This window comes from Macaca mulatta, chromosome 7 (assembly GCF_049350105.2).
Source record: "Macaca mulatta isolate MMU2019108-1 chromosome 7, T2T-MMU8v2.0, whole genome shotgun sequence".
In the NCBI taxonomy this organism is placed as follows: Eukaryota; Metazoa; Chordata; class Mammalia; order Primates; family Cercopithecidae; genus Macaca; species Macaca mulatta.
The window spans coordinates 53508715-53533858 of NC_133412.1; the positions used below are offsets into that span (position 1 = coordinate 53508715).

Genomic DNA, 25144 nt, shown 5'->3' on the forward strand with positions numbered 1-25144 from the left:
GGAAGGAACCAAATTTCCCTAGGGCTGTGATGCTAAATAGTCCATTCTCCCAAGAACAAGTCCTACTCTGTCATTTACCTGCATACTGTCACATGAAGACTGACAAGGGTGGGCCTCCTAGGCTGAGGATGCTGGCGCACCCTTCACCTCAGAAGTCCCATCCTAGCCAACAAGGATGGGCAAGATGAAGGGAGCAATGGGAAAAAGGACATGGGGATTCTCTCATGTTTGAAAAATTATATAGCATAGGAATGTTAGAGAAAGGTGAAAAAAACAGCAATCAAATCAGAAGCAGAAGCCTGCTTTAGCTCACAGTGTTTTCTTCTTTCCTGAACATTGTCTTTCTTTTTTATTTATTTACTTTTTTTGAGACGGAGTTTCACTCTTGTTGCCCAGGCTAGAGTGCAATGGCACGATCTCAGCTCACTGCAACCTCTGCCTCTCAGATTCAAACGATTCTCCTGTTTCAGCCTCCCGAGTAGCTGGGATTACAGGCACAAGCCACCGTACCCAGGTAATTTTTGTATTTTTAGTAGAGACGGGGTTTCATCATATTGGTCAGGCTGGTCTCGAACTCCTGACCTCAGGTGATCTGCCCACCTCGGCCTCCCAAACTACTGGGATTACAGGCGTGAGCCACCGCACCCAGACCCTGAACATTTTCTCTTGCTTTGTTCAGTAAGTCTCCTATATGAGAATCCCGACTTGCCAAACAGATTCTGGGTTGCGTCTCTGCCTTCCCTTTCCCTCCTCCTTTAACACCTAACACAGGTAGGATCAAACTGGTAAAAGCTACAAACAATGGCAGTGGGAGGAGTTCCTCGAGTTTTATTGAAAATTTAGGAGACATCAATTCGTTAACTCTCTACAGAGTCAGAAACATGAACTAAATCTGTGGTTCCCAAACCTGGATCATCCTGTCACTCACTAACAACCTACTGGATGGACCCAGGAATCAGCATTTTATGGAGCTCAAGTGATAGATAACCTCACCAATCTTCAGATATGCAATGAGGAATTCAAGCATAACTTTATATTCACAGGGCAGTTGGGTTACAGCCTCTTCAAATAAATGACAATTTAAAGTTACCTCCTCCAGGCCTTTTATCATTAATCCCATTTCTTACACGTTCCACTAAACCCCTAACCTCTCTGGTTTCTCAAATTTCCAAGAATCTCTGTTCACTTCTTATGTTTGTGCACTCCCAAGAGAATGGAGGCTTATCTGGAGAAGGAACTAGATTAATCTTCTGCTCTACACTTGAGCTCCTGATTATAGTAAGAAACTCAATAAAAATTTATTGGCAGATCAGAAGATGGATCCTTAGAGGAAGTCTAGTGTAAGAGTTGAAAGAAGGTACTTTGGAGTCAGATGGTCTGGATCCTGGCTGTAGCAAATTAACATTCCTGTCTCTCAATTTTTTTCTTCTGTCAATACCTACCTCAAAAGGTTGTGGAGGGTGAATGAAATGATACCTAGAAATTACTCTAAACAGTGCCTGGAATAGAGTAAGCATCCAGTAAATTGCTTGCTATGACTATTATTAAGAACACCTCAATATTTCCCAGCCACAATTGCCCCAACTGGGCAAGCCATCACCAGCCAACAGGTGTGATATGGGGAGTGGTCTTCCATGGACAAAGCTTCTGGTTCCATTCTTTCTACGAGAGAAATGCAAATGACTCAAAATCTTCTCACAAACACCATGTATCCATAGATAGGGAGTTTCCTGGGGAGAATGACAACCCTTTTGGTACTCTGCAGACATGAGGACCCTACATCAGGAGGTCCTAGCTAGGAAAGTCAGTCAGACATGAGGACCCCACATCAGGAGGTCCTAGCTAGGAGAGTCAGTCACCAACCCTGTCGCGCTTCGAGTCTACTACATGAAGCATGGGCACAAGAACAACAACCTGGAACTTAAGAACTATTTATACTCTGAAAGGACAGCTAAACAAACCTCTGTTCTCCAAAGACAAGATCTCCATCTTCCATGCAGTGAGGAGACCACAGGCTTTGTAAGCAGACCAACTTGAGCTCGTTTTAGAGCAAATCACTGTAACCCTCTGGACCTCACTTTCCTCATCTATATAGAAATGAGAAAGGGGTGCACAGGAGAAGGGAGAGAAGATAATAATATCTCACTGAATTGTTGTGAGGTTTGAATGAAGCAATGAGGAAAAAAGCACCTAGCATAGCACTTAGCACATCTCAAGCACTGAACTGGTGCTGGTCCCTCTGTCCAGATATAGGGCCATGGCTTACAGACAAGGTGAACTCATAGTGTCAGAACTCTAAGTCTCAGATACTGAAGCCTTGGGTCCCTCCCTGCCTCCCTCATCCCTCCCAGACCAGCTCCTGGACCCCCTCCCTCATGTCCCAGGCTGCTAAATTGATGAAGCTAAAAGGGTTTTGATCATGTCGGTATATTTATATGTAAATACAAAACTGTATCACTGTAAGATATTGAATATGAACATTACAATTATTTTCTGAATCTGCCTCAGTCCATTGATATTAAATACAAAAATGAAATGATTGTAAAAAATAAGAATATACACATTCAAAGAGCTTATTACAATATAAAATTATTGAGGTCTCATCAGCTGCCAACCTCATCTTCTGTGACAGGGGAAGGTTTAGGAGTTCCTGGGATTTTCTTGGGAATGTGGAGTGCTAAGGACTCTTGATTTATCCCTAGCACATAAGGATGAGTGGGCTGGGAGCAGGCAGGGACAGGCTGGGTGGGTAGGGGACAAACAGTGATTGCAGGGGACCACCTCACTCAGCCAGAGGGTAAAGCTTTTTATTGACACAGAACCCACCCAGTTTGAGGGTCTAGCAGGCTAGCAGGCAGGAAGAGATGGGCATCTCAGTAGACGGCCAAGCTTCATAAAGGAACCATCCAGCAAAAGAAAAAGGGCCCCAGCCCATCCTCCCAGGGAGGCATTTTCTTAGTAGTTTTTTCTCTCTCATACCTGGGCTACGCCTCCTTCCTTCTAAGACTTCGTACCGATTGCATGTGGCTCTGGCTGCTCAGTGAGTTCATCTCTACCCTCCGCCTCCCATCCATGGGATAGTGAAAGCAAAGAGAGAGTACGGAATCACAGTGGAGGTCTGTTCCCCAAATTGGCCAAGTAAACGCAGAAAAATCATCAGATAAGGGAAATCCATGCTGAGCTAACCCAGTGTCACCACAAACTAATACATTCGTGGCTCCAATAGGAGGGAGGTAAGTCATTACTTAAGGAAGGGGCCCCGTGGCAGGAACATGGAGAAGTGTGTGTGTCCTCTTCCACCACTCTGTAGCCTGACAACAGGAGACATGATCACCAACCCAAGCTAGTCCAGGATAAATAGCAGGGTCCAAGAAGCAAGGAGTCCTGAACTGCAACACAGAGCCCCAGGAACTTCTACAAAGGAATATCTGTGTGTATATGTATTTATAGAATACGATCATATTATCACATACAATATATATTATATACACACGTACATATGGACCCATACACATAAGTACACACACGCACACACACAGAATGACAGGACTCGAATACACGCCCTACTTATAAACGTGCTTGGCACTCAGGACGATCTCTAGAATATGTAACTTGGTCAAGCTCTCTGGGGAGAAAGGCAAATGCTCATCAAACCTCCCCATAAAATCCTAGCAAAGGGAAGGAGTGGGAGACAGGAGACCTCCAGAAAGAGAATGGTGGGAGAAAGGAGGAGGGAGGTTCCTTCCCCACTTACCTCGGGGACCCTGGCAAAAATCAATAGCCACAATTTGGTTTTAATAAGGCACAGTTCGATAGCAGGTGCTAGGAATTAAGAACACATTGCTGCTGGCCCTTTCTAGTGGCAATTTCACCACATTTATCTAGCCAAAGGGAAAGGCTGCCTTGTGTGCACACGTGTGCCGGGAGACAGAAGAAAGAAGTTGATCCATGGCTTCAGCGTAACTGATGGCAACCTATAGGCTCAGCGGTGTCCAGGGTAGTTTAAGGAAGGCTGGCCAGCAGGTAGGAGGTTCGTGGGAGAGTTACTGACCCTCCACAGCCAGCAGGTTTTGGCCAGAGGATACCATGCCCTCCTTCTCTGCGAACTCCAGGATGGCCTTGTAGCAAAAATAGTACTGCTCAGGGGTCTGGATGCTGAAGGCCCTCTGGGTCCTCATGCGTGACACCGTCTGGAACACATTAAGGGTGCCAAGCTCCTCCAGCTGTGCCAGGCAGATGTCCAGTGAGCAGAAGGTACCTGAAGAAGGAAGGAAGTGATCACATCTGGTTTACCTCTCCTCTCCTCCTCCCTCTACCAAATAACCCAGGGAGAACTGAATGAATGAATTCAAAGGCAAAGCACCTCTTGGCAGAAGGCCAGGTGGCCTTAGGCCTGAAAGGACTCGAGGAGGAGGTCACAGGGAGTGTTGGAGGCCAGAGAAATGAGAAGGCCTCTTACCTCTCAGGACATACACTGGGGTAACAGGAAGTGGAAACGGGAAGGTGACATAAGGGAACTTCCTGCTTCAATCCCAGACAGACAGACTGACAGCACTCCCACACCTAATTTCCAGAGTCCACAAGTTTTTCAGAGGCCTAACACAAACCTATTCCCAACTTTCTCCCAAAGGACCTTTGAACTAGAAAGGCCAACATTTTCTACCATGTACATGCCCTTAAGACAAAAGCTGCTAACTGGCTCCAGAATGGAGAACACAGCACAGGGTGGGGAGTCCCTCCAGGGAGGGCTATATGGGAAGGAAGCAGCAGACCAGCTGAGCTCCCTGGGATACCTGCAGCGACAGTGCTAACAAGTGACAGGATCAGCGTTATGATGGGGTATATAAAACATCAACCCCTAGAGGACTTGGCTTGTGAAATATATATTCTGGCCATCACTTGGTCCACCAAAAGGACATTAGAAGAGGGATTTTTCACAGCAATTCACCACCAAGGGAGCAAGTGAGTTCCTTCTCCAATCACAGATGTGGGCTAAGAGCTTTGTTTTTCCTCCTCCACCCCTACTGCCTCTGCAGACACCAAGAGCTGCATTAGGTGCATTACCTGTCCTGCCAATGCCTGCACTGCAATGGACCACAATGGGTGGCTCAGAGCACTGCACTTTGGAGCGTGCTCCCATGTTGCTCACAGCCAGGCTCTGCTGGTTTCTGACCACTCTCAAGAAGTCAATGAGGGAAGCTGCTGAGGAAGGGACACCATAGTCTGGCCAGCTCAAGAACTGGAAGTGGGTCACCTGGCGTTTCTGCCGTTCCTTAGATGAGAAAAGAAGTAAACGTTAACGAGGTTATTTCTGCCTGCCCCTAGCTACCACTGGCTTTTCCAGATTCTCAACACCCTGGTTATCCCTACCACCAAGGCTTCTATCCACCACTGTCAACTTTTCCCGTAACTGCTTCTTTACTATAAACCCAAAGGAAGGGTTGGTTAATTGTTTGGAAAAGGCAGAATTCCTATACTGTAAGATCCAGAATTTTTTTTTGAGACAGGATCTCACTCTGTCGCCCAGGCTGGAGTACGGTGGCATGATCAAACTTACTGCTGCCTTGACCTCACAGGCGTGTGCCACCATGATCAGCTAATTTTTTCTATGTTTTGTAGAGACGAGATCTCACTGTGTTGCCTAGATTGTCTTGAACTCCTGGGCTCAAGTGATCCTTCCACCTCTGCCTCCCAGAGTGCTGGGATTATAGACGTAAGCCATTGCATCCAGCCCCAGACTTCTTTCTTTATTTTACTTTTTTTTGAGACAGTCTCTCACTGTCGCCCAGGCTGGAGTGCAGTGGTGAGGTCTCTGCTCACTTCAACCTCCGCATTGTGAGTTCAAGCGATTCTGCCTCCCAGCTAATTTTTTCTATTTTTTAGTAGAGACAGGGTTTCACTACGTTGGCCAGGCTGGTCTTGAACTCCTGACTTTGTGATCCGCCCGCCTCAGCCTCCCAAAGTGCTGGGATTACAGGCTTGAGCCACCGCGCCCGGCCTTACCCAGCCCCAGATTTCTATAAGCTTTACTCCTATTTAATGTTCCTATTGTGCTGCAGTAATATGGCTATATTGGCTGTGAGTTAAATATCCTCATCCTGTCCCTAGAAAAACAGAAGCAACTCATAACCTCCCTGGTATCCTATCTATTCCCTCTGGAGATTTTCATTACAGTAAGTATTCTCCCCCTGTTTCAATAAGGTCAGAAAAAAGAAACCTGGATTTACCTCTGTGTTGTGAATTTCTAGTGTTGTTTTCTTATAATGATTCATGTTCTCCACGCCTAGATTGGTCACTGTGAGGAAGCCAAATCGGATCCGAGAGTCTTTTTCTAAAGGCCAGTACTGGCCACACTTTCTCCTGCCGCCTTCTTCAAAGCTGAAGACACACAGAGCAAGGTAAGCCTTCCATCCTTCCTCTCCACAGCAGTAACCGGGCTTCCACAAAGACCTGATATACCCCCAGGCAGCAATATCATCTCTTGCATTGCTTCTAACTTACACCATTTATTCTCAGCAGAAAGGAAAGGAAACCTCTTCATTCTAAACAAATGTACTCACAGCCAAAGTTTCTGCATGTACTCATATAGCATACAGTTACTGAGCACTTACTACAGCATTTAGTCTTTTTCCTAATATGCAATAGTACTTCTCATATATGTGGGATAAATACCGGGTGAACAGAGAAAAAAACAGTATAGTAGCTGGGGGTAGTAGTGCATGCCTGTAACCCCAGCTACTTGAGAGGCTTAGGAAGGAGAATCACCTAAGACCAGGAGTTTGAGACCAGCCTGGGCAACATGGTGAGACTCCATCTCAAAAAAAAAAAGAAAAAGAAAAAGAAAAAAAAAAACAGTAGAGAAAATATGATAGGTCAGAGAGAACTCTCTGGCCTATACCTCAGCCACTGCTTATTGTATTCCCCAATAAGAGATGTTGGATAATAGAGAATTGATAAACACACATCTCCTGGAATGTTAGCAGGAGGTTTGTGTAAAGGCCTAAAGTCCCAGCCCAGGTAACATGGAAACCCTGTCTCTACTAAAAATACAAAAACTAGCCAGGCATGGTGGTGGGTACCTGTAGTCCCAGCTACTTAGGAGGCTGAGGCAGGAGGATTGCTTGAATCCAGGAGGTTGAGACTGCAGTGAGCTGAGATGGTACCACTGCACTCCAGCCTAGATGACAAAGCGAGACTCTGTCTCAAAAAAAAAAAAAAAAAAAAAAAGCTTAGGCTGGGCGCAGTGACTCGTGCCTGTAATCCCAGCACTTTAGGAGACTGAGGTGGCGGATCGCCTGAGGTCAGGAGTTCAAGACCAGCCTGGCCAACATGGTGAAACCCCATCTCTACTAAAAATACAAAAATTAGCCAGGCATGGAGGTGGGCACCTGTAATCCCAGCTACTTGGGAATTCTTCTGCTGAGGCAGAAGAATCGCTCGAACCTGGGAGGCAGAGGTTGCAGTGAGCTGAGGTCGCACCACTGAACTCCAGCCTGCGCAACAGAGTGAGACTCTGTCTCAAAAAAAAAAAAAAGCCTAAATCTACCTTGCCACCCTCCAGTGCCCCCAAGGTATTCCAAGGTAGAACTTCTCCCACTACCTCCTCTCCAAATAAGAGGTGGTTATAACAGTGCTAAGGAAGGAAATTGAACATTCATTTTTTTCCTTCCTCATCTGAAATAGGTTATTCCTGAAATTTGCCAGATTTGTAGACCAAACTTTCAAAAATATTCCTTTCATTAAAACCTTCCTGGCCGGGCGCAGTGGTTCACACTTACAATCCCAGCACTTTGGGAGGCTGAGGTGACAGATCATGAGGTCAGGAGCTCAAGACCAGCCTGACCAACATGGTAAAACCCCATCTCTACTAAAAATACAAAAATTAGCCGGGCATGGTGGCACATGCCTATAATCTCAGCTACTCAGGAGAATCACTTGAACCCGGGAGGCGGAGGTTGCGGTGAGCTGAGATAGAGCCATTGTACTACCGCCTGGGTGACAGAGCGAGACACCATCTCCAAAAAAAAAAAAAAAATTAGCTGGGCGTGGTGGCACATCCTAGCTACTCAGGAGGCTGAGGCAGGAGAATTGCTTGAACCTGGGAGACGGAGGTTACAGTGAGCCAAGATCACGCCACTGCACTCCAGCCTGGCGGCAGAGTGAGACTCCATCTCAAAAGAAAAAAAAAAAAGTAGCAACAAATGGAGAGCAAAGGGGATCTGGTAATTCGGTAGTCAGGAAGAGAGCACCCCTCTGGAAATAGGGAACACATTAAAGAATTGTCCCATGTTTCCCAGAACTTCCTTTAGTGGATAAGGCCAGGACCTCAAAATAGGGTATAACTGGCACAGGGTTGCCAGAGCCAGGGATTAAAGCTTTAACAAGTTAGATCTATTCATCTCCACGATATCCGGGTTGTGGATTAGCTAAGAGATATCTCAAAATCTTTGCCATGGCTTTCCTAATCCTCAAAAAAATTTTTTTTAAAAATTGAGACATAGTCTCGCTCTGTAGCCCAGGCTGGAGTACAATGGCGTGATGTCAGCTCACTGCAACCTCTGCCTCTTGGGTTCAAGTGATTCTCCTGCCTCAGCCTCCCGAGTAGCTGGGATTACAGGCAAACACCACCATGCCTGGCTAATTTTTTGTACTTTTAATAGAGATGGGGTTTCACCAGGCTGGCCAGGCTGGTCTGGAACTCCTGACCTCATGATCCGCCTGCCTCGGCCTCCCTAAGTGCTGGGATTACAAGCGTGAGCCACTGCACCAGGCTGGCCCACATTATTTCTAAAAGCTAAACTTCCCTCTTCAATCACCTATGCTTAGGGGACAGAGTAGAGGTGGAGACCAGTGGAAAAAAGGGATTAACTCACCGGGTGGTCATGACAATCACCAAGACTTTTTGCTCCCATACCATGAGCCAGAAATCACGATAGGTATTCTCCAAAGGACCTGTAATAAAAATAGAATACAAGAAACATGACTCTGGGAAACACTTTTTTTCCTTTGTAGGCTCTTCTGTTTTACTCCCCAATGGTAACTCCAAACCATAGATGTTAGCTCCTTGCTCATCTTTCCACATCCCTGCTATTCAGTGTGGTCCGTGGACAAATCACACCAGCATCGTATGGGAGAGTGTAAGAAACATGAATCTGCATGTTAACAAGATCCCCAGGTGAGTCATAGGTAGGTTTGGGAAGCACTGCTACATACCCTCTCAGAGCCTTAATCATCAGAACTTCAGCCATCACATCAGGCCGACAGTGTCAACTGTGTATGAGTCTCTAGCTGTTTTCATCTCACCTAAGCTTCAGTTTTATAATCACAGATTGCTTACTAAACCATTAACCTTCTGTTTCCCATCATCTCAGATCCATTATGTCTGCAACTAAGTCTCCTCCTTCAAAATTAGCTTTATCTTGGCCAGGTGCAGTGGCTCATGCCTATAATTCCAGCCCTCTGGGAGGCCAAGGCAGGCAGGTTGCCTGAGCTCAGCAGTTTGAGATCAGCCTGGCAACATGGTAAAACCCCGTCTCTATGAAAAATACAAAAATTAGCCGAGTGTGCTGGCACATGCCTGTAGTACCAGGTACTTGGGAGGCTGAAGCACAAGAATTGCTTGACCCCAGGAGGTTGAGGTTGCAGTGAGCCAAGATCGCACCACTGCACTCCAGCCTGGGCAGTAGAATGAGACTCCGTCTCAAAAAAAAGAAAAATTAGTTTTATCTTGCAACTTTCTTATCTCTGTTAACAATACTAGCATTCTTAAATCATTCAGTCTTAAAAAGTTGAAGTCAACACTGACTTACCCATTTCCTTCATCTCTCACAAGCAGTCACCAAATCCTAGAGATTTTTTACCTTTGAAATGTTTTTGCTTTTTATTCTTTTGCCCCCCATTTTCTCCCCATCCTGCTCTTCCTGCTCAATTTCACTGACACAAAGACCACATCATCTTCTGTCTAAGTTACTGTAACACCCTCTTAGTCTATTTTTCTGAATAGGCCTTTTTCCGTTCCAGTCTACTCTGGGAAACCCCACCAGTTTAATCTTTCTTAAAAGTTTCTTCATCAGAACATAGACACACCATGCTCACCTTGGCCTCTATTCTTTTGCTCAAGCTGTCTCCATTACCTCCAATGCTATTCATTTTCTACCCATTTTCAAGTGCCGCCTCTTCCTTGAAGCTTTCTCTGACCTCCTCATTCCTTGTGAAGCTTCTTCTCTTTTGCTTTTGATGGCATAGCTGGCTAACCATTTAATTTATATACTCTTCCATCCATTATTTTACTTTGTGGGAATTAATGATATCTCAGTAAACATTATCCTAAGGACAAGGGATTACAGGCATGAGCCACTGCGCCTGGCCAAATTCTCCTTTTTTAGTTAGAACCTGCATAGGGCTGAGCACTCAGCAATAACTTTGAAGATACTTGTGGACTACCAACTCCACTTTGATCAAGACAGTAACCGGCCGGGCGCAGGGCTCACACCTATAATCCCAACACTTTGGGAGGCCAAGGCGGGCAGATCACTTGAGGTCAGGAGTCCGAGACCAGCCTGGCCAACATGGTAAAACCCAATCTCTACAAAAAATACAAAAATTAGCTGGGCATGATGGCGGGTGCCTGTAATCCCAGCTACTTGGGAGCCTGAGTTAGGAGAATTGCTTAAACCCGTGAGGTGGAGGTTGCATTGAGCCTAGATCGCACTGTTGAACTCCAACCTGGGTGACAGGAAGACTCCATCTCAAGAAAAAAAAAAGTAACAACTCAAGATAATTCCTCATACTTTCCGGGTGTTTCTTCCCTCTCTGCTTTCAGGAAAGCAGGGCAGTACTAATGGTTAATTTTGGCCTAGAAGTCTGCTGGTTCTACTACCATTATTGCTAAGTCTTTTAGCAAGCACTAACATGATACTGGAATGCCCTCTCTGCAGAATTGGATGATGTCAAAAGCATGTGAGGTCTAAGAAATACGCTAAATATCCAATAAGAGAGGATTAATTAAATTATGGCATGTCAACTGTAATCCCAGCCCTTTGGAAGGATGAGGTAGGCAGATCACTTGAGCCCAGGAGTTTGAGACCAACCTGGGCAACATTGTGAAACCCTGTCCCTACAAAAAATACAAAAATTAGCCAGGTGTAGTAGCACATGCCTGTAGTCCCGGCTACTCAGGAGACTGAGGTGAGAGGATCACCTGTGCCTGGAGAGACCGAGGCTACACTGAGTCATGATCGTGAACCATGATCATACCACTCTGTCACCCAGCCTAAGTGACAGAGTGAGACCTTGTCTCAAAAATAAATAAATAAATAATAGCATACCCATAATTTATACAGTCTATAAAGCTGATGTTGTAAGAGCTATATTTTTTGCTATGGAAAGGTATTCACAGATACCATTAAATGAAATAAGAGATGTGTATAGAAAGAGCATATTTGGTTAAATTAAAAGTTTAGTTTTTTTTTTTTTTGAGACCGAGTATCACTCTGTCACCCAGGCTGGAGTTCAGTGGCGTGATCTCAGCTCACTGCAACCTCTGCCTCCCGGGTTCAAGTGATTCTCCTCCCTCAGTCTCCCAAGCAGCTGGGACTATAGGTGCCCACCACCACACCCGGCCAATTTTAGTAGGGACTGGGTTTCACCGTGTTAGCCAGGCTGGTCTCAAACTCCTGACCTTGAACTCCTGACCTCAGGTGATCCACCTGCCTCGGCCTCCCAAAGTGCGGGAATTACAGGCTTAAGCCACCGTGCCTGGCCTTTTTTTTTTTTTTTTTTTTTTTTAAGACAGAGTCTCGGCCGGGCGCGGTGGCTCAAGCCTGTAATCCCAGCACTTTGGGAGGCCGAGACGGGCGGATCACGAGGTCAGGAGATCGAGACCATCCTGGCTAACACAATGAAACCCCGTCTCCACTAAAAATACAAAAAAAAAATTAGCCGGGCGTGGTGGCGGTGCCTGTAGTCCCAGCTACTGGGGAGGCTGAGGCAGGAGAATGGCGGGAACCCGGGAGGCGGAGCTTGCAGTGAGCCGAGATCACGCCACTGCACTCCAGCCTGGGCGACAGAGCGAGACTCCGCCTCAAAAAAAAAAAAAAAAAAAAAAGAGTCTCACTCTGTTGCCCAGGCTGGAGTGCAGTGGCACAATTTCGGCTCACTGCAACCTCCACCTCCTGGGTTCCAGCGATTCTCGTGCCTCAGCCTCCCAAGTAGCTGGGATTACAGGCGCACACCACCATGCCTGGCTAACTTTTGTATTTTTAGTAGAGACAAGGTTTCACCATGTTGGCCAGGCTGGTCTCAAACTCTTGACCTCAGGTGATTCACCCACCTCGGCCTCCCAAAGTGCTGGGATTACAGGCTTCAGCTGCTGTGCCCAGCCTGGTTAAATATTTTGTATGCCTATATCTGCATGTATGCATAGATAAAGGTCTAGGAGGAGACGCTGTAAAATGTTAACATTATCTCTGGGTCCTAGGGTTATAAGGGATTATTTTTATTTTCTAAATGTTCCACAATGGACATGCATTACCCTAGTATACACATCAAGAAGACAGTAAGGACACCTTTTCCACATCTCTGACCCTCAGCCTCATCCACATCCTACTCTCCTGCACCACAGCAACTCTCATATACTTCATTTTCCACATTCAGACAACTAGCAGAATTGGAGTACTGAGCAGTCAGAGCACATGGTAACTCAGTTACCAGACTCAGACTGGGCAAACTTCTCACAGGCTCAAGAGAGATACTTAGAAGGGAAAGTTGTACTTCCCAGCTTAGACCCTTTAACAGTAGACTTCTCTCAAGAAATAAAGTCAGCAGTTTATACTGACATAGGTGAAACAATCCACTGACTTGGCTTGTAAAAACTTCTGAATCAAGCAAACATGGGTTCAAACCCTGGTTCTGTCACTTACTAGCTGCATGGTCCAAGGTCATGTCAACTTTTGGGTTTCAGTTTGCTCATCTATAAATTAATAAACTTCCCTTGCAGAGTCTCTATAATAATTAGATAGCATTTATGCATCTGATATATAATAGGTCTTCTCATTAGATTACATCATTAGTAGAAATATAGGCCAGGCACAGTGGCTGATGCCTGTAATCCCAGCACTTTGGGAAGCTGAGGTAGGCAGATCACTTCAGGCCGGGAGTTCAAGACCAGCCTAGGCAACATGGCGAAACCCTGGTTCCACCAAAAATACAAAAATTAGCTGGGCATGGTGGCAGGTGCCTGTAATCCCAGCTACTTGGGAGGCTGAGGCAGGAGAATCATTTGAGCCCTGGAAGTGGAAGGTGAAGTGAGCCGAGATCACATCATTGCACTGCAGCCTGGGCGACAGAGCAAAACTCCATCTCAAAAAATTAATTAATTAAAAATAAAGAAGTTGCAGACATTATGATATTTTATTCCCAAATACTTGAGCATTTACTAGGAAAACAAGGACATCTTCCTATACAAGAATACCATTATCACCTTAAGCATCCATTAAACATGGATATAATGTTGGCTAACACAAAGTCTCCAATTGTCTCAATAGTTTGTCTTCAATAGTTTTTTTCTCCCAATTGAGGATCTAATCACAGATCCTCTTATTTTTTTTCTTTTTGAGACGGAGTTTCGCTCTTGTTGCCCAGGCTGGAGTGCAATGGCGCAATCTTGGCTCACTGCAACTTCCGCCTCCTGGGTTCAAGCGATTCTTCTGCCTCGGCGTCCCAAGTAGCTGGGATTACAGGCATGTGCCACCACGCCCGGCTAATTTTGTATTTTTAGTAGAAATGGGGTTTCTCCATGTTGGTCAGGCTGGTCTCGAACTACCGACCTCAGGTGATCCACCTGCCCTGGCCTCCCAAAGTGCTGGAATTAAAGGTGTGAGTCATTGCGCCCAGCCTTTTTATTTATTTATTTATTTTTGAGGCAGGATCTCGCTGTGTCAGCCAGGCTGGAGTACAGTGGCACAATCTCGGCTCACAGCAACCTCTGCTTCGTGGGCTCAAGTGATACTCCTACCTCAGCCTCCCAAAGTACTGGAGTTACAGGTGTGAGCCACTGTGTCCGGCCATGGTTCTCTTTAGTCTCCCTTTAATCTAGAACAGTTCTCTGCCTTTTTGTTTTTTATGGCATTAACTTTGGAGAGTCTGAGCCAGTTTTCTTATAGTATGTCACACAATCTGGAGTGTTTCCCATAACTAGATTCAGATTTTAAAACTCGCAATACACAATGCAGGTGATATTTATTTCTCAATGTATCATATCAGGAAGTATACATAATGTCCCTTTGTCCTTTACTGGTGATACTAAGTTTGATCACTTGATTAAGGAGGTATCCACCATATCTTGCTCTGCAGTGGTCAAAGGGCCTTATGCCCATTGATGGTTTGTTGTCTTTTTGTGTTATGATTTCCTCCTACCATCTTTGAAAGTGACATGATATTCTTGAGATGGAGAGGCCAGGTCAGAAAGAGTACTAGGATCATAGGAACAGTTATAGAAACTCCATCTGAAATCCTCCTAGAGGCCGGGCATGGTGGCTTATGCCTATAATCCCAACACTTTCGGAGGCCGAGGCGGGCAGATCACGAGGTCAGGAATTCGAGACCAGCCTGTCCAACATGGTGAAACCCAGTCTCTACTAAAAATACAACAATTAGCTGGGCGTGGTAGCACACACCTGTAGTCCCAGCTACTCAGGAGGCTGAGGCAGGAGAATCACTTGAACCCGGGAGGTGGAGGTTGCAGTGAGCTGAGGTGGTGCCACTGCACTCTAGCCTGGGTGAAAGAGCAAGACTCCGTCTCAAAAGAGAGAGAAAAAAAATGAGAAATCCTCCTAGAGTTCAGTTTTCACTGTCAGACTTACTAGCACATACTATCTATGTCAGAACATTTATTGGAGTGCTCTGTGATGGTATAGGAACCAGCCTAGGCCTATTAGGACAGCAATACTCATTCCTAGATTGGACTCAATCTCTGGGGTGTCCGCTATTCTTGGCCTCTTACTAGAGAGGAAGAGCATGAAAAGCTCACTGGCTGATGAATTCTGATACCCTACACCCTTGCCAATATTAAGAAATAGCCCAAAACTTGCAGGCCGTAGTGTTATGTGTTTAAATCTCCAGTTTATCTCCATGCGGTGAGTTTCCAGGCACACCTGGTACAGAAACCCCAGACTTCTTATCTGCTTTTCTCAACCACCACCAATCTTTATAAAAGGCCAGGATCTAGTGGCCAAAACCTCCACTCAAGTTACCATTCGTTTAAAAATTATGCTACCATTTGGCACAAGGAATCATAAGTAGATGGCACAAAATCAACATGGGAGGGACGGACCAGCTTACCTTGTGTGCCAATGTAAGCATTCTTCTGCTTGTAGCCATCCATGAAGCTGGCATTGATGTAATCTGTCTAATGATAAAAAAGGAGACATCACTATAGCTACACAGAATATACCATTTGGGTCATAAAATGATGTACTCAGTAAGTAAAACCCAAGGTGTGAATATTCTCTTCTTGTTGAGCAGAAAATGAGCAGTGAAATGGTCAGCTCAAACCCTCAGTTCAATAAATGGTGCTGGGACAAGTAGATATCTACATGCAGAGAAATCAAGCTGACTCCTTCCTCACACCATACACAAAAACTGCAAAATGGATCAAAGACCAAATGTAAGGGATTAAAACTATTAAAACTCTCAGAATAAAATGTAAGGTAAGAGTAAATCTTTGTGACCTTGGTTTAGGCAAAGTCTTCACAGATATGACAGATATGACACCAAAGGCATAAGTGACAATAGAAAAGAGATAAACTATATTAAAATAAAAACTTATGCCAGGCATGGTGGCTCACGCCTGTAATCCCAGCAGTTTGGGAGGCCGAGGAGGATGGATCACGAGGTCAGGAGATCGAGACCATCCTGGCTAACACAGTGAAACCCCATCTCTACTAAAAATACAAAAAAAAAAAAAAAAAAAAAAGCTGGGCATGGTGGCAGGCACCTGTAGTCCCAGCTACTCAGGAGGCTGAGGCAGGAGAATGGCATGAACCCAGGAGGCAGAGCTTGCAGTGAGCCAAGATGGTGCCACTGCACTCCAGCCTGGGTGACAGAGCAAGACTCCGTCTCAAAAAAAAAAAAAAAAAAAATCTTTCATCATTAGCCATCAGGGAAATGCAAATCCATACCACGATACTAATCACCCGCTAGGATGACTACAGATATCAATTATAGATAATATTGCTGGCAAGGATGTGGAAAAACTGAAACCCTCATACAGATGTATACCGTGCTTATACATTGCTAGTGATAATGTAAAATGCTGCAGTTACTTTAGAAAACAGCCTGGTTGTTCCTCAAAAGGTTAAAAAGTTACCATATGACCCAGCAATTCCACTTCTTAGCAAAATAATAACATACATCCATACAAAACCTTATACATAAATATCCATAGCAGCATTATTCATAATAGCCAAAAATGGAAACAACTCAAATGTCCTTCAACTGATAAATGAATAAAGGTGGTATATCCATACAATGGAATATTATTTGGCAGTAAAAAGGAGTGATGTGATAATACATGCTATGACATGGATGGACCTAGAAAACATTACGCTAAGTAATAGAAGCCAGACACAAGAAGTTACATAGTCTAGGATTCTCTTTGTATGAGATCCCTAGAACAGGCAAATCTATGGAGATAGGAAATAAATTAGGGTGGGTTAGAGGGAAATAGGTAGTAACTGCCAACGGTGTGAGGTTTCTTTGGGAAATGAAAAACATGTTCTAAAGTTGATTGTGGTGATGGTTGCACAACTCTGTGAATATATTAACAGCCATTGACTTATATACTTTATTTTTATTATTATTATTTTTTTGAGATGGAGTCTCACTCTGTCGCCCAGGCTGTAGTGCAGTGGCGCAATCTCGGCTCATTGCAAGCTCCGCCTCCCGGGTTTATGCCATTCTCCTGCCTCAGCCACTCGAGTAGCTGAGACTACAGGTGCCCACTACCATGCCTAGCTAATTTTTTGTATTTTTAGTAGAGACGGGGTTTCACCGTGGTCTTGATCTCCTGACCTCGTGATCTGCCTGCCTCGGCCTCCCAAAGTGCTGGGATTACAGGCGTGAGCCACTGCGCCTGGCGACTTACATACTTTAAATAGGTAAATTGTATGGTATGTGAACTGTTGGAGGCCGAAAGAATGAGGGTCATGATCAACTCAGTATACCACTGGAGGCTATATGAGCAAAAAGCAAACTTCTCATGAAAGCAGGATGTTAGCAAACTGACAAACTGCGTCTGCCACCAAGAAGGAATGCCGAGGGCAGTCACGACCAAGGCACAAGTGTTGCTTGTGATTAGGCACATCTGAAGCCTGTCAACAATAATATGAACCTGTGATCAATTAAGCAGCTGACCAATAGTTACCTCCTCCTCCCTGCTCTTGCTACCCAATAAATACAAAGGGCTGTAGAAGCTCAGGGCTGCCTTTGCTCAGTAGAAGTAGGGAGATGTCTTCTTCTTCCCCATGTTACCCTTCCTTTAGAGTAGTTATTTTTGTCTTAAGTTTTCATTTCTATGTTTGTTCCCCTTCATTCAGTCTCCTAATGACAGTCTCAAGTATTAACAGTAGTAACTGCCCCAGTGACATCTCAAGTAGTAACAGTGGCAGTATGCCAGAGTGAACTATAACTCAACAGAAACTGTTATCTACAAGAAAAGGGTCCATCAGGACTTGCAACACTGTAGCACAGGACCAAATGAGCAAGGCAAGCAAGTAGGAATATCTGGTCCGTCCTGCCATACACAAAAGGCAAAATGTGAATGGAGAAGAAATAAAGCTACACCTCATACTTAGGACCATTAACAGGGCAGGCCATACACCTGAACTCCATTACTACCTGAATTAATGCAAAGCAACTTCCAGTCAAATTCAAAGGCATCTCAATGAATAGCTCCGGACTCCCTCTCTTCCAGGGTATTCTCCCACCTTTTAATGTCCTCAGTCTTAATTACTTCAACATCATTTTTTATTAATACCTACTCAAAAGATCCTTTGATCCAGGCTGATAAAAGAGAAACATCGATCAGCTGCAGTTTCATGTTATAGTATAACTAGTTGAGAGTTGAATGGATGGAGGCAGTGGAATGGATAAGGGAAGGTGTGAAGGGTTACAGAGGACAAAAGAAAAGTTTCAATAGCAAACTAGGGAAAACTCATAACCCACTGCACTACAGAGAGGTCAGACTGACTTTCCTCAACCTATCACTCTTTCTCCTGTGGGTCCTATCACTGGGAGGGCAGTCTGAACTGTCAGTATTCCATAGCTAACCTCCTAAGATATCTCTACCTCATGGTCAAACCCGTGTTATTTGGATTTGTGTTCCTTAGCCAGTCAGTCTACCAGTTTATCACTCTACTACTTATTTAGTCAAGACTTTCCTCCTTAGAAACTATTTCTTTGACTAAATAGTGGAGTGATAAACTCACAGTTTTCCCTCCCATAGCAGCTAGTATTGGCCTCATACGATTACTGTCCTACCCTAACTCAGACAACTTCACTGAGCTAACAGACCACTTGCAGCAGACTCAGCATGCTAAAAGCCTCACTCACTTCCAAACAGGCTTCTCAATCCAGGGTGCAGTTAGCCTAAGCCTATCCTCTACTCAACCTGGCACATACAAATGGTATAACCTCTTGAGGACCAAGGGAGAAGGTATGGAAAAGTACAAAAGATTTACCTGGTATATGCCAGTCAACATTAGTAAGAACATAAGGAGGAACTAACTTCATGCTTCGAAAAGAATTGTCACTTCTTTACATTATTGCTTTATAACTAAGAACTATCAGCTTTAGCATTGGTCTCTGAGACTGCTGATTTTTAATTCCCAGGGAATTAAAATTTTTAATTTCAGCAACTTTGGAAGAATCATTGGATATTAAAACTGAAGGCTGGGCACAGTGGCTCACGCCTGTAATCCCAACACTTTGGGAGGCCGAGATGGGCGGATCATGAGGTCAGAAGATCGGGACCATACTGGCTAACACAGTGAAACCCCGTCTCTACTAAAAATACAAAACAAAACAAAACAAAAAAATTAGCCGGGCGTGGTGGTGGGCGCCTGTAGTTCCAGCTACTCAGGAGGCTGAGGCAGGAGGATGGTGTGAACCCAGGAGGCGGAGCTTGCAGTGAGCTGAGATCGCGCCACTGCACTCCAGCCAGGGCGACAGAGTGAGACTCCGTCTCAAAACTGAAAATGACCCAGAGACAAAGTATATACTTGGGGGCAAATTGAAATAGCAGGAAGAACAAACCCGGCACACTATGTTATGGGCCATTGCTATAGACTGAACATTTGTGTCCCCCATAACTTTAAATGTTTACATCCCAACCCCAAACCCTCAATGTAATGGTATTAGGAGATGGGGCCTTGAGACAGGTGATTGAGTGATGAGGACCATGAGGACAGAGCTCTCACAAATGGGATTAGTACCCTTGTAAAACAGAAGAGTTCTGAAGTGCTCCCTCACCCCTTTCCCTTCTGCCATGTGAGGATGCAATGAGTAGACGGTGGTCTATGAACCAAGAAAGGGGCCCTCACCAGACCCCAAATCTGCCAGCACATTGATCTAGGACTTCCCAGACTCTACAATAGTGCGAAATAAATTTCTGTTGTTTATAAGCCATCCTGCCTGTGGTATTTTTCTTGCAGCAGCCCAAACAGACTAAGGTAGCCGTGTTCAACAGAAACTGGGACTAACAGCTTTAAAATTCCAGAAGCAAATCAAGTGAACAAGTCACTAAAAAGCCTGAATCCTCCAATTAACAAGGTATTGTATACTTGAAAATTGCGGACAGCAGATTTTAAGTGTTTTCACCACAAAACAAGGTAAATATATGAAGTAATGCATATGTTAACTAGCTTGACTTAGCCTCTCTGCAATGCACAATATTTTAAAATATTATACTGTATACCATAAATATATAAAATTTTATCAATTAAAATTTAAAAACAACTAAATATCAGGAAACAATGGAAAAATAGCCCCATAGGTGGAAATTTCATGACAGTGTTAAGTCCCCAAAGCTAAGTAAATAATTTTTTTTTTTTGCTTTCCTAACCCCCCAAAGTGAATAATGTCAAAAAAACACTAAAATCAAAATAAAACAAACAAAAGCCTAAATACTCCATTTGCTATAAAAATAAAGCCTCCACTAATGTTTCAGTAAGGAGAGGGACTACAAATCAGACAATGATCTTCATATTAACCACAGGATGACTAGAAGAGTCTCCCGGTACACTAAGATTCACTGATTCACAAATATGTCCTGAGTGTCTAATACGTATCAGGCACTGTTCTAGGTACTGGAGACAGGGAAATCAACAAAATGGATAAATACAGATATCTCTGACTCCAAAGCCCCAACTCAACCGCTGTACTCTACTCCTTCAGGGCATATATGATGATGATCTCAGCAGTACTTATGAATTTACCCTCCAGCCAGCCAGTCTCTTAGCTCAAATGCTCCTGCAGGAAAATCTTCTCCAAGGGTCCTGGATAAGGCTGTGAATTCAGTTTATGTGCTTGAAACAACAGGGACAAGAGAGTTGGAAACCATGATCCTGGGGTCCCAACCCACATATCATATATGCCCAAATACAAGGCAGTAATTTTTCCAAAAATTATTCCCCAGAAAGAGAAGGTATATAACAAGTCCTTACAGTGTGTATCATGTTAAAGAGGTACTATTTAAATTACTTTACTTTGCTGGCGCAGTGGCTCATGCCTGTAATCCCAGTACTTTGGGAAGTCAAGGCAGGCAGATCACCTCAGGTCAGGCGTTCGAGACCAAATGATGAAACCCGTATCTACTAAAAATACAAAAATTAGCTGGGTGTGGTGGCATGCACCTGTAATCCCAGCTACTCAGGAGGTTGAGACAGGAGAATCGCTTGAACCCGGGAGGTGGAGGTTGCAGTGAGCTGAGATCACGCTATTGCACTCCAGCCTGGGCAACAAGGGCGAAACTCTGTCTCAAAAAAAATAAATAAATAAAAATAAAATAACTTTACTTTGAACAACACCTCAGTCAATGCTGCTTTTTTTTTTTTTTATGAGATCACCTAACAAAATTGGTTTTTTTAGAGACATCACCTAATAAAATTGGTATATCAGAAGGGAAAAAAAGGAAGATAATAATTTAGTCATTCATCTCAAAATTCTAAGGTTGGATGTTGCTATAAACAAGTTATATTAAAAAGGAATTTATGGCCAGGCACACTGGCTCATGCCTGTAATCCCAGCACTTTGGGAGGCCAAGGTGAGAGGATTGCTTGAGCCCAGGAGGAACCTGGGCAACAGAGTGAGACCCTAGCTCTACAAAAATTTAAAAAAAAAAATCAGGCATGTGTAATGGCATGTGCCTGTAGTCTCAGCTACTTAGGAGGCAGAGGTGGGAGGATCGCTTGAGCCCGGAAGTTCAAGGGTGCAGTGAGCTATGATCAAGTCACTGCACTCCAGTCTGGGTAACAGAGTAAGACCCTGTCTCTCTATTTTTTTTTTAAGGATTTTACAAAGGAATAAGTGAATGAATCACATTTAGGGGATGCATAAGACGCAGGATGAATTAAAAAACCAACTTGTCCTAATGTTACCCTAACAGATTTTCCTGTTTTAGGATAAAATTTCAGTCACAATGCCACACACTTAAAAATAAATAAAGACACTGTACTCTGGAAAACCTTGTTAGACTGACTCAAAAAGTGGCCTGTAATTCCAGCACTTAGGGAGGCTGATGCAAGAGGATTGTTTGAGCACAAGAGTTCAAGACCAGACTGGGCAACATAGTGAGAACTTGTCTCTACAAAAATATTTTAAAATTAGCCAGGTATGTGGCACATGCCTGTGGTCTCAGCTACTTGGGAGGCTGAGGTACAAGAATCACTTGAGCCCAGGAGGTCAAGGTTGCAGTGAGCTGTGATCACTGTACTCTAGCCTGGGCAATAAAGCAAGACTCTGTCTTGAGGGAGAAAAAAAAGTGGCTCAAATGTGACAAAGACACTAAAGACACCTTTAACTTTAGTTAAAGGTGTATGTAAAGTGTTTGAATAAAATGTTTGTTAAATATGTCGTAATAGATTACATATGAGGTTTTTAACATGTAGATATAATCAAATATATTAAATAAATAGTCATTTGACCATTTCATCTCTATCCCTAGACATTTATGTATATATAAGTTGTCCACAGTTTCCTCAGATACAGATGGAGAAATCAGAGGTCACTTAAAATCAAGGTTGCTTTGTATTGATGCATATATACTCACCAAAGGAATTGGACTATATGACCATGACTTTACAACTAAGGAGTTAGGCCGGGCGCGGTGGCTCAAGCTTGTAATCCCAGCACTTTGGGAGGCCGAGACGGGCGGATCACAAGGTCAGGAGATCGAGACCATCCTGGCTAACCCGGTGAAACCCCGTCTCTACTAAAAAATACAAAAAACTAGCCGGGCGAGGTGGCGGGCGCCTGTAGTCCCAGCTACTCGGGAGGCTGAGGCAGGAGAATGGCGTGAACCCGGGAGGCGGAGCATGCAGTGAGCTGAGATCCGGCCACTGCACTCCAGCCTGGGCGGCAGAGCGAGACTCTGTCTCAAAAAAAAACAACAACAACAACAAAAAAAAAACAACTAAGGAGTAAAGGATAAATAATTTAACACCTATGAAGCACCTACAATATATCAGACCTTGCACTATCAGCATTCATATAAAGAATTTCATTTAATTTCCACTCAATACTGTGAGATGGGCATTCAAGGACTTGCCTATGGTCACAGACTAGTATGTAGCAAAATATAAACTCAAACCTAATCTCTCTGGCCTCGGAGTCTACTTTCATTCTACTAAAGTATTAGTAAGCTTAACTCTGGAAGAAGCTCAATTTCCCCCAGTGCACGTAAAAAGATTACATTTATCTGTCTACCTGAGTATGGCCACTTCGCTTTGTTAGCTTCACTCTAGTTTGGTCCAGGCAGGGTACATCCCCATAACGGTTTTTCTCTAGGTTTCCCGGAGACCTGAAGGAAATGAAACAAACAAGCAAGAATAAAGAAAAAGTAGGGACAGTATGTATGTACAAAGTCTGACTATGCAAAAGGGGTGTCAATTACTCTTAGGGGTGGAGACATGGAAGCTTTTCAATCTCTAGCCCATACAGTTCCATATCATTTAACATTTTTTGTGGTAAGTACATACTACTTCTAAAAGTAAACATATCTCCATTCAAAAGACAGAGGGAAACCAGGCATGGTGGCTCACACCTGTAGTCCCAGCACTTTGGGAGGCAAGAGGATTGCTTGAGGCCAGGAGTTTGTGACCCCTCTGGGAAATGTAATGAGAGCTTACCTCTCTCTCTTTTTTTTCTTTTTGTTTTTGAGGCGGAGTCTCGCTCTGTTGCCCAGGCTGGAGTGCAGTGGTGCAATCTTGGCTCACTGCAAGCTCCACCTCCCGGGTTCACACCATTCTCCTGCCTCAGCCTCCGGAGTAGCTGGGACTACAGGCGCCCGCCACCACACCTGGTTAATTTTTTGTATTTTTAGTGGAGACGGGGTTTCACCATGTTAGCCAGGATGGTCTCAATCTCCTTACCTCGTGATCCACCCGTCTCGGCCTCCCAAAGTGTTGGGATTACAGGCATGAGCCACCGCACCTGGACTAATGAGAACTTATCTCTAGAGAGAAGTCAAAAAATTAGCCAGGCATCATGGCACACACCTGTACTCTTAGCTATTCAGGAGTCTAAGGTGGAAGGACTGCTTCAGCCCAGGAAGTCAAGGCTGCAGTGAGCTATGACGGTGCCACTGCACACCAACCTGGGTGACGGAGAGACACCTTGACTTAAGAAAAAAAAAAGAGAGAGAAGCTGGGCATGGTGGCTTATGCCTGTAATCCCAGCACTTTGGGACGCCAAGGCGGGTGGATCACCTGAGGTCAGGAGTTCAAGACCAGACTGGCCAAGATGATGAAACCCCGCCTCTACTACAAATACAAAAATTAGCCAACTGTGATGGCACACACCTGTAATCCCAGCTATTCAGGAGGCTGAGGCAGGAAAATCACTTGAACCTGGGAGGTGGAGGATGCAGTGAGCCAAAATCGCACCACTGCACTCCAGTCTGGGTGACAAAGCAAGGCTCTATCTCAAAAAATAAAAATAAATAAATTAATTAAATTTTAAAAGAGAGAGAAAGAGTGGGGATGGGAGTCCCCACTCTTTCTCTCTTTCTGCCAAACGGCCAAGGCAGAAATTGGTACTAAGAAGTGGGGTGCTGCTGTAACAAATAACTAAAAATGTGGAAGCAGCTTTGGAACTGGTTAATGGACAGAGCTGATAGAATTTGGAAGTACATGCAGAAAAAGCCTATGTTGCCATAAACAGGCATAAAAGTCTATTCTAGTAAGGGATCAGAGAAAGGAGAGCTGTAGAGAAAGCCTCAGTCTTCTTAGAGATTACCTAAATGATACTGATCAGAAAACTGGTAGAAATATGGGTGGTAAATCCATTTTGATAAGGTCTCAGACAGAGATGAGGAGCACATTAGTAAAAAAGAGAGAGGGAGAGAAGGGGAGAGTAATGGGGCATACCACCAAAAAAACTCTAGCTGCAGATAAAAATTTCTACTACTTATTTGTCAAAAGATTTTCAAACCAAATCTCCTAAATTCCAATTTCATTTTCTTTTTGAGACATCTCAAAGGTTTCCAGGGTCACCCAGGCTGGAGTCCACTGGCACAATCACAGCTCACTGCAGCCTTAATCTCTCTGGGCTCAAGTGATCCTGAGCCCAGGAGTAGCTAGGACTACAGATGAACACCACCACGCCCAGCTAATTTTTAAATTTTTTGTAGAGAAAGGGTTTTGCCACATTGCCCAGGCTGGTCTCACACTCCTGGACTCAAGCAATCCTCCCGCCTCAGCCTCCCAAAGTGCTGGGATTATAGGTGTGAGTCACCAAGCCTGACCTTAAATGCCAGTCTAACACATATTGACTCCACTCCATTCACCCAGTAGCTTCACTAAAATGATGATAAAGGAATATTCACTACAAACCCAAAAAGTGACAGTGGAGACATCAGCACACAAAGAGT

At 44.3% G+C, this 25144-nt stretch overlaps 1 protein-coding gene and 1 long non-coding RNA gene across 4 annotated transcripts in view; one reads left to right on the forward strand and one right to left on the reverse strand.

Moving 5' to 3' along the window:
- Window positions 1–2411: 2411 nt before the first annotated feature.
- Window positions 2412–25144, reverse strand: part of PTPN9 (protein tyrosine phosphatase non-receptor type 9) — a 110465-nt gene continuing 87732 nt past the window's right edge. Inside the window, exons 8-13 of one of the 3 annotated variants that reach the window (XM_015142756.3) lie at window positions 22981–23074; window positions 15340–15406; window positions 8874–8952; window positions 6228–6378; window positions 5065–5272; window positions 2412–4258 (exon numbers count right to left, since the gene is read on the reverse strand). In XM_015142756.3, the coding sequence (XP_014998242.1) occupies window positions 4044–4258; window positions 5065–5272; window positions 6228–6378; window positions 8874–8952; window positions 15340–15406; window positions 22981–23074 (814 nt within the window). In that variant the 3' untranslated portion in view covers window positions 2412–4043. Of the gene's footprint in view, window positions 4285–5025; window positions 5273–6227; window positions 6379–8873; window positions 8953–15339; window positions 15407–22980; window positions 23075–25144 lie in introns of all 3 variants that reach the window. The other 2 variants (XM_077939908.1, XM_077939907.1) reach the window with 2 other exon arrangements.
- LOC144330002 (uncharacterized) overlaps window positions 20096–25144 on the forward strand; it is a 40589-nt gene continuing 35540 nt past the window's right edge. Inside the window, exon 1 of the long non-coding RNA XR_013395809.1 lies at window positions 20096–20774. This is a non-coding gene — a long non-coding RNA (uncharacterized LOC144330002). The remainder of the gene's footprint in view (window positions 20775–25144) is intronic.